The sequence below is a fragment of the Phoenix dactylifera genome, unplaced genomic scaffold, assembly GCF_009389715.1.
Source record: "Phoenix dactylifera cultivar Barhee BC4 unplaced genomic scaffold, palm_55x_up_171113_PBpolish2nd_filt_p 000854F, whole genome shotgun sequence".
Classification (NCBI taxonomy): Eukaryota; Viridiplantae; Streptophyta; class Magnoliopsida; order Arecales; family Arecaceae; genus Phoenix; species Phoenix dactylifera.
This window is the reverse complement of record NW_024068218.1, coordinates 103,042-112,189: the sequence shown is the minus strand read 5'-3', so window position 1 is coordinate 112,189 and position 9,148 is coordinate 103,042. Positions and strand designations below refer to the sequence as shown.

General features: G+C 43.9%; 1 protein-coding gene and 1 long non-coding RNA gene across 2 annotated transcripts; both read right to left on the bottom strand.

The window, feature by feature from the left end:
* Positions 1-392: 392 nt before the first annotated feature.
* On the bottom strand, positions 393-1,130 carry LOC120107415. The gene is made up of 2 exons (XM_039120684.1): positions 591-1,130; positions 393-399 (listed from the first exon to the last, which is right to left on the bottom strand). Exons 1-2 carry the CDS (start codon positions 1,085-1,087, stop codon positions 393-395), a joined length of 504 nt encoding a protein of 167 aa, XP_038976612.1. The 5' UTR covers positions 1,088-1,130.
* Positions 1,131-1,854: 724 nt separating this feature from the next.
* Positions 1,855-2,846, bottom strand: LOC120107417. The gene is made up of 2 exons (XR_005509206.1): positions 2,789-2,846; positions 1,855-2,020 (listed from the first exon to the last, which is right to left on the bottom strand). It is a non-coding gene; the product is annotated as an uncharacterized LOC120107417 (long non-coding RNA).
* Between the last annotated feature and the right edge of the window lie 6,302 nt (positions 2,847-9,148).

The following is a 9,148-nucleotide window of genomic DNA, read 5'->3' as shown; positions in this document are numbered from 1 at the left end:
TAACAAAATTGGCCGATATGAATGAGTGGGTAGCACCAGAGTCAAATAAAACATTTGCATCATATGACATTAACCTAATCATTCCTGTACATAGTTACAAGACACCTAATCACAATCTTTATCCATACATGCACGACATATATAACCTAACCAAATTTATGATATGCCAATAAAAGAAAATATTAGGGATAGATTTATTACCTGTCACCACTGAATTAGAGGCCTTGGCATCCTGCTCTGTGAGTGCATAGACCCGCCCCTGGGTCCTAGGCCTCTGCTGCCCTCCCTCTTGCTGCTGTCCCTCCTGAGGTGCTCGGTTTATAGGGGCTCTCTGAGAAGACTGAGGTGCCCGTCGCCTCTGCTGTTCTTTTCCACTAGGACATACAACAGCCTTATGTCCTTCTTGACCACAAGAAAAACATGTCCCTCCAATCCAAGTGCAATCTCGCTTAAGATGAGGTCCTCCGCATCTGTAGCATCTAATGGCACCTCGGGCTTGACCTCTGTCTCTGGTGACAACTTGATTCGGTCTCTGATCTTTTGACTTGAAGGGTCTACTATTTTGGCTCGGAGAATCAGTAGATCGAAACCTTTTCTTCATATTCCTTTCTCTGGCAGCCTGGGCATTGTCAAGCCCTTTTTCTATCACCAGGGCTTTGTTAACCACATCTTTATAACTAGACAGTTCAAAAGCAGCGACTTGTTGTTGAATCCGTCCCCTGAGTCCATTTTCAAATTTCCTTGCTCGGTCACTATCCTCTGATATCAAGGTCGGAGCATATCGGGACATCTCTTCAAACTTTGCTGCATACTGAGCAACTGTCATATCACCCTGCTCCAGTCGGTCAAACTCCCTATATTTCTGAAATCGGATACCCTGTGGAAAATACTTCTCATGAAAAACCTTTTTAAATTCTTCCCAAATGAAGGGGGCATCATCCGGACCAAGCTTCCCTTTCTCCATCTCCCACCAGTCAGTTGCCTCACCCTGTAACATAAAGGTGGCAAAAAGGACTTTCTCCTCATCAGGGCACCTCAGAGCTTGAAAGACTTTCTCTATCTGTTTCAGCCAGCTCTCAGCCTCCATCGGGTCAGTCGTACCTTTAAATGCTGGGGGTGCATATCTCTGAAAATCCAATAGACTGACTCGGTGCTCCGGCTGAGCTGTAGTGCCTTGAAACTGCTACTGTTGTTGCTGCTGTTGTTGATACATTGCTTGCTGCTGCTGCAACTGTTGCTGCAAGAACTGTTGCTGCACCTCTACCATCCTCATCATGTCTGCTCTAGCAGCAGCTTGCTGTTGCACCATCATTTGCATCAACTGTGAAGCACTTATCGTCTCCTCAAGCTGAATACTTGGTCCTTCGGATGTCCCAATCTCCGGAGCTCCCATCTCTGGAGTACTACCAGTAGGGTCCATAGTGTGCTCCTGCTGTGGCACACCCCGAGTCGGCGTGGATGAGGTATCTTCCTGCTGTCCAGAGGGTGCCCAAGCCATGGAGCCATCCGCAAATCGGGTCGGCCTCCTGGCATGCCCCCGACCACGCCCTCGTGCCATATGAACCTACACCATTTTTCCAGCATCAAGATTATCAGAAAAATTTTTTTGCATCCTTCATATACTAATCACACATTTAATATCTTACGTATTTAGTGATTTTCCCCACTCAGGCTTACTCGAGCCCAAACCCTAGAATTCCTAAACCTGGCTCTGATACCACTCTGTCACGCTCCGAACCCATCACCCGGGTCCGGTACGTGACCGGCCGCATGAGCCCTAGAGCAGTGCCCTAAAGATCATGCAAGGCCTAAAATAAACAAATAATTTCAATAATTCCATAAATGCCAAAATTAATGATTAATGAAATTAAATCAAATCCAACCAAAATGTACGGAATTATTACATAATTTTCCAATGTCCATAAACAAAAGATAAATTAGCTTCTATCTATCTAGCAGTCAGACTCCATGCTGATCTCATTTCTCGTCCCACCCAATGGACTCTACAAATCCAGTGCCTCTGAAAAAGAAAGTAAGAGTAGTGTGAGCTTTTCCAACCCAGTAAGAATTCCAACAGCCACACATAGTAATAATCATAAAATAATCAATGCATCAAAATAATATCATTTCATCATTTCAAAGGCTCAACAAACAAGTGTATATAATCAGTACATATACACAAATCCTTTTTCACATTATGTGATCCATTTCTGTATTACTCTGATTTCCAAGTTTTCAGACTTTTCACTACTGGCTTTGGAGTAACCAAGTTCATGACCCAGTCCAAGACTGCAAAAATCCCACGCATAAGCTCGTGGCAGCTATCCCACGCGTAAGCCCGTGGAGGCTATCCTACGCATAAGCTCGTAGAGGCTATCCTACGCGTAAGCCCGTGAAGGCTATCCTACGCATAAGCTCGTAAAGGCTATCCCACGCATAAGCTCGTGACAGCTATCCTACGCATAAGCTCGTAGAGGCTATCTCATGACAAGGTTAGTCCAACCCATTTTACATATTTAGTTTTACATGTTTAATCACATTTCAATCACGTCACATATTTTCATAATTTTTCAAAAATATGTTATTCCTTCCTAATTTAATTATTTCAATACTTTCATAATAAACAAAATGCACACCTCATAGTGTCATACAATCTCAAAAACAAATAGCAACATACTGATAAAATATATCCAACGATAAATCCAATATATGCATAAATAAAAGTGCTCAGATGTAGGCATTCTTACAGGAATTGTAGACTGACGTTACCACGGATCTGAATCACAACCTACGCGCTGGGGTGCTGAGTCCCCTGATCAAAATCTCCTGGCACCGCTGACTCTTCCCTACAACATTAATTATAAATCACAAACTAATTTATTTAATATTAAAATATTCTGAACCATAATTCTCATCTGTTATGGGGTCCATCATCAGGTCCCCAAACATCTCAATCCTTCCAGATCTAGGGCAGTCGGGATAGCCCGACTCCCACCTTGTACCACTAGCCTACGTCGTCGCCAGCCATAGCCGCAGCCACGCCGCGACGATAATCGATCCCGGTGAAGAGACCAAAAGAAGGGGTGGATGAGAGAGAAGGGTTCTTCCTCCACCTCTTCGGTCCAAGGGCATCAGCCAGGGTGGCTGTGCCCTCACCTTCCCCACCCTCGGCCACCATTGGCCGAACCATCGCCGGCCGCCCCTGCTGCAGTCGTTGGCGATGGTGGCTAGCCAAGAGAAAGAGAGAAGAAGAGGTCTCCTCCTCCTCTTCTTCTTTTCTCTTCTCCTTCTTCTTCTTCTTCTTCTTCTTCTTCCACTGACACTGTCCCCTCCCCCTTCCTCCATTTCTTCCGAAGATCCACTGGCAGTGGCTCGGCCCCCACCCGACGGCAACCCCAGTGGCCCCCAACCGCCGCCGCTGTCGCCGTCGGTGGCCAGCCGACGCGAGAGGGAGAGAAGAAGGAGGTGGAACCATGCGGGACGCCCTCGGTCCACCATCCTCATCCCCACTAAAACCCTAGAAAATCCCTCTCCGAGCCTCACACAGTCCCGATTCAACCCCCAATGCCATGGATCCCGGCCAACCGGCGGCCGGCGGTGGCCAAAATTCACAAGGAAGAGGCCGAAACAGGGGTACCCTGTTTCGGACTCTTCTCCGACGATTCTCCGGCCAAAACCCAATCCAACACCTCCCAAAATCCAGAAATGGAACGCAAAGGAAGGAGCCACGCTTACCTCGGTCCGGCGGCGTGCTTCGGCGACCTTTCCGGCGAGAGATGGGTGGAAGAATCCGTGAGCACCCCGGATTAAAATCACCGAAGAAAAGAGGAGGGCTTCCCCGCGGCCGGCCGGATCTCGGGTCTCCGGCGCTCGGTCTCCTCCGGCGAGTCACCTCTCCAACGCCGCCGCCGCCGTCGCCCCTTACCCCCCCTCCTTTCGTCCACCCCGATCGTGCCTAGGGCACGATCGTGATAAGGGGATGGGCCCGGTCTTTTCGGGCCGGTCCGTCCCCCTTTCCTTTTTTTTTTTTTTTTTTTGGGTTTTTACACCGACTCTTCTGGTTGTATCTAATCTTGAGCTATGTAATTCTGCCGCCTTACCAGAAGAAGGGAAGAGTGGGGGGAATCCCTATCCCTACACAATAAGTATAATGCACTGATGATTTGAAGCCAGGACCATGGTGGGTGCACATTCCAAGAAAGAACCTTGCAATTCATTTCAGGTTCTATATACTTATTTTCAAGCAAGAAACAGAATCTCGGTTTTGGTTTAGGTTTCTATCAGGTCCACTAAATTTTTCTCTCTTTTTTTCGTAAGCAGGGCGATCGAGTTTTAATGTCAACAATTTTGAAATGTTGGAATTTTTAGTCTGAGTTTCCGAGCCCCAGTCAAAAAAGCAGATTAGCTAAGAAAATGTTAGGCAAAATAATAAACAAAGTAAACCAAGCCAAGAAAACATATATCATTCAATATTGGAATGTTTTGCTTCATTTGGAATTATAGGATGTGGGTTTAGCCATGTTCTGCTGAAAGGATGACTTTTCTGAAGAAAAAAAGGGACTAAAAGCCAATAAAACTGTTAAATAATCATGTTACACATCAGTTCAAAATACAATATAATATTCAATTTTCGATTTCATTCATTTTAATTATTTAGTATAAAATATGTAAAATTTCCTTCTTTCCCCTCCATTTTCTTAACTATATTTGAATTTATTTGAACTGAACACCCAATAGCTTCCATTCTCAAAAATTTCACGAATATATATATATATATATATATATATATATATATATATATATATATATATTTTGGTACATCGGCGACTCACACATGACGAGTATGAAGATGGCCAACAAAATCAGAAAACAAAATGCTACGCAAGGACGAAGGCACAACCTCGTGGCCTATCCAAAAAAAGCCTCCCGAGTGATGAGCCGCGAAGGAAGCAATCCAATCAGCCGCACCGTTCGCCTCCCGATATACGTGCGAGGCTTGGTAGGAGACAATCTCCCCCAAAGCTCTACAGATATCGTGAAGCAGCGGCCGGTCCTCAACTGAGCACTCTCCTTCCCAGATCCACCCAATCACCGTGGTCGAGTCCCCCTCGAGAAGGATGCGACCCGCACCTAGTACCCGCCTCGCATAGGAGACACCCTCCCAGGCCGCCCGAAGCTCTGCGGTCACCACTGATGAGTCAAAAATCCTTCGTCCACCTGCCGCCACAAGTCTGGCGTCATGATCCCTAATAATAAATCCCACATCTCCGCAGCTCCCATCCGCTGATACGCTACCATCGAAGTTCACCTTCACGAATATATGTTTAGTCTTAACAAATGCAGATGTTTCAGGGTTGGGCCTAACATTCAATATCTTAGAGAAGTGGAGGTGAAAGTTCATTTAAAAAATCTAATAAGCAAAATGATGTTATCAGAATCATAATCTTCCATCAAATGCTCCACAACTTTTAAATTTTTCATGTACATTCTATGTGCCAAACGCTAGCATGACCAAAACTGCCGAGCCTTCCCTGACTGCTCAAAGTCAGATTTACAAACTCTCAAAAGCTAATTTCTTATTAAATGTCAACTTCGATATTAGTGCAGTATTCTCCACTTCTTACTTGTACCTTCCATTCCTGATAGCTTAGTTCTTCATTTGCTCTTTATTGCGGGAAGAAATTCAAGCATTCTTCCTTGGGGCAGAATGCAAATCTTCAACCCTCCTCCATTACTACGTACGTCCTCAGTTGATGCAACTGCAAGGCTTTTCTATTGAGTCATCCTCACCTAACTATTCCTAATTTTACCACACGTCTTAACATTTACACCAGTTCCATATTCAGTCTTACTTGCATGGGCATTTTTTGTACTCCATTTTTGAACCATTCATTGAGTCACTATTTGATTCTATAATTTTCCACCCATAAAGTCATCAAGACGTGTTGGTTGCATAACGCCCTAGAAGCACTCCATTCACGTAGCCATAATTTTATTGGACCAGCTTTCATATTTTACCAATTCGCTTGTGAAAAAATCCGAGTTTATGAAATTCAGAATACTGTGATGTCTCTTGCCCATAAGTTTTGACGATAAAGTAAAAAAATATACTCACAGATGGTACCCTAGGTGCTTGGGTAGCACTGCAGCATAGGCAACTGTTTCTTTCAGGCATCCTAGACAATGAAGCCAACTGAATTCTAGTTTGTATGTGTTTTAATATGTGTATATCAACAGTTTGGGTTCTCAAATTATTTGGCCTCCAGTGTGGCTTAGATACCTAAATATTTTGCAACTATCCTTTGTCCACTTGATGCATATGTGAGAGACCTCAAAACACTTGATTTTACAAAACGGCAGATTGGGTTGTCTTTTACGTTGCTCGGCACTCCAGAGAATTTATCTGAACTTGTGCCACTGAGTTTCTTTCTTTATTGTATCATTTTATTTCTTTTAACTTGGCAGGCTGTACCCACGTAAGAGCTATATAAAATGCCGTTTTTTACCAAAAAAAAAAAATCCTTGAATTTTGGTTTCTAGCAATTTGAAGATTGCAGGTCATGATTTTGAAAGGCCAGCAGTATTATTGCGTTAATAGCAAGAGTCCAGACATAATTGATAGCATTGATAGTGCGGTAGGATTACTATATCTATATACACACACACATACATACATACAGTAGTATGTGCAGGCATGCATGCACGTTCACTTGCAGAGATACATACAGACACATATGCATATAAGCATACAGATAGTACACATACATATAACAGTAGTGTAGAAATAGTTCCAAGAGTGTATATAAAATATGCTGTTTTTTCATAAACACATTCCTTTAATACCTTCCAAATCATATTTTAAATAAAGTAGCAAGAGATGTACATAAACAAATGTGTGATTTCTTTTACAGCAGTTAACTAATTTAATTGATAAGAACCATTCATCGCATATTCCTTTCTCCTTGAATGAATCTGATGCACATTCCATCCATTAAATACAATTTGCTTTGTCTGAATGTTTGATGAATTAATTGACATTATATGCACCGGGTCATGGAATGGTTATATATTGATCTTAAGTTAAGAAAAATATTCAGAATATGTTGTTTGGAAACTTTGGGCCTATGCATAAAACCATCTATGGTTGTAATATTTATCTAAATTTTGTAAGTTATTCATAATCTTAAATGTTCTTGCCTAGCTACCAAGAGCCTTTAATTGCTCCTATGATTTTAAAGGGTCCCTCAGCTCGATACTGACAGCTGCTAACCTTAGTCCCTCAAGGGAAGGAAAAACTGAGAAGAGAGCATTTTGAAATGATATCTAGAAGGCTTATCTTGTAAATAAATCCATTGCCACAACGATACTCCAAGACACACAAAACGCACATATATGATTATTGTCAAACTCCTATCTGCAGACATAAAAGCCAGTTTTCAATGAGTATATATTGAAAATCTACATAATAGCATTTCATAGATTCCAAGTAGCTAGTGCTAATTACCGAAATTATTCTTGCTTTATTTCCTGCATTCTACTAAACAGCAAATACCCTAAGTGTTTAAATAAAAAACCAGAAGTTCCAAACTAACATGGATGAAAATCGTTCCCCTAAATTATATTTATTTATATTATAATTCATTATATTATAAATAAATATAATAATGAAAAAATTAATCGGAAAAGGTGGCTATCTGAGGTTCCACTGCAGGACTGGCCCATCATGATTGACCATGGAGAGCTGGAGGGTCGTAGAGTCTGTGATCTCCTTGCTTCGGAGGAGTGAAGGTGGGACGAGGACCTTATAAGGATGATGTTTGGGGAGCCGTTGGTTGAGCAGGTTTTGTCTACACCGATCACTACAGGAGAGATAGTAGATAGAAGGGTCTGGAGTGTGAGCCTGTGATGTCTATGGGCTGGTGGGGAGAGCTCCGGTGCGACAGCTGGATGGCAGGTGGATCTGGAGGATGCAGATCTACCCCCACGTTGCTCTATTTCTCTGAAAAGTGGCATGGGGGTGTATGCCCACTAGAGGCGTGCTAGTCAGGCGAAGAGTGTTGATCCCCTTAGTCTATGCGGTCTGCCCAGAGATGGAAGAGTCTATCTACCACGCCCTCATTTAGTGCCTCCGCGCTACTCAGATTTAGGAGTGTGCCTCGACTCAGCTCAACCATCGGCAGGTGTGGTCATCCATCGAGGACTTTGTGGCCTTCTTGGAGGGTTCTGTGCAGGGTCCCGAACGTGAGGAGAGGGGGACACAGGCTGCCTACCAGCCTACCATTGCTGACTGGATAGAAATACTTGGGTTTTTGAGGGTGGCGGCTCGCATCTGAGAGCAATGGCAGACAGAGCTTTACTGCATGTTGCGAAGTTTCTTAGGATTACGAAGGTTTGGCCTATGGGCTAGCTAGAGAAATCTGAGGCACTCATTTCATTATTACAATGTCCAGGTCTGTTCTTTTGTCCGGGGTGCCCCCACTCCCTATGTTTCTCAAGGTGAACTTCGACGGCAATGTGGGCGAGGGAGGGAGCCATAGAGGTGTGGGTTTTGTCATTAGAGACCACGACGCCAGACTGGTGGCAACAGGGGGTGACAGGTCTTCGACACGTCCGTGGTGTGTGCCAAGCTCCGCACAGCATGGGAGGGTGTCATCTATGCGCGACGGGTGTTAGGCGCGGACTACATCCTCTTGAAGGGGGACTCGCTACAGTTATCGAGTGGGTGTGAGGTCGAGGATGCGAGACGGAGGAGCGACCGCTGCTTCACGAGATCCGCCGCCTACTGAGGGAGTGTGGCTCCTACCTGGCTACACATGTTTACCGGAAGGCAAACAATGCTGCTGACTGGGTTACCTCCTTTGCTGCTCATCACTCGGAGAGCTTCACCTGAGTGGACTACGAGTCTGTGTCGAAACTTTTTTGTAGCCTTTTGTTTTCTGATTTTATTGGCTGTATTTACACTCGTCGGGTGTGAGCCGCCATTGTACAAAAAAAAATATATATCATCCTTCAAGGAAACAAAGATTTGACTATGCCAACCTCAACTACAAAATTATTCACGCATCATCTTTAAAAGAGTCAACTCCCAAACAAGCCAAGAACCAGAACCCGACTCAACAGCCAAAACATAATTTCCCGTATCACATAA

Coding starts and splice junctions, on each gene's coding strand:
- LOC120107415 (XM_039120684.1), bottom strand. CDS start 1,087: ATGGAGGCTGAGAGCTGGCTGAAACAGATAGAGAAAGTCTTTCAAGCT.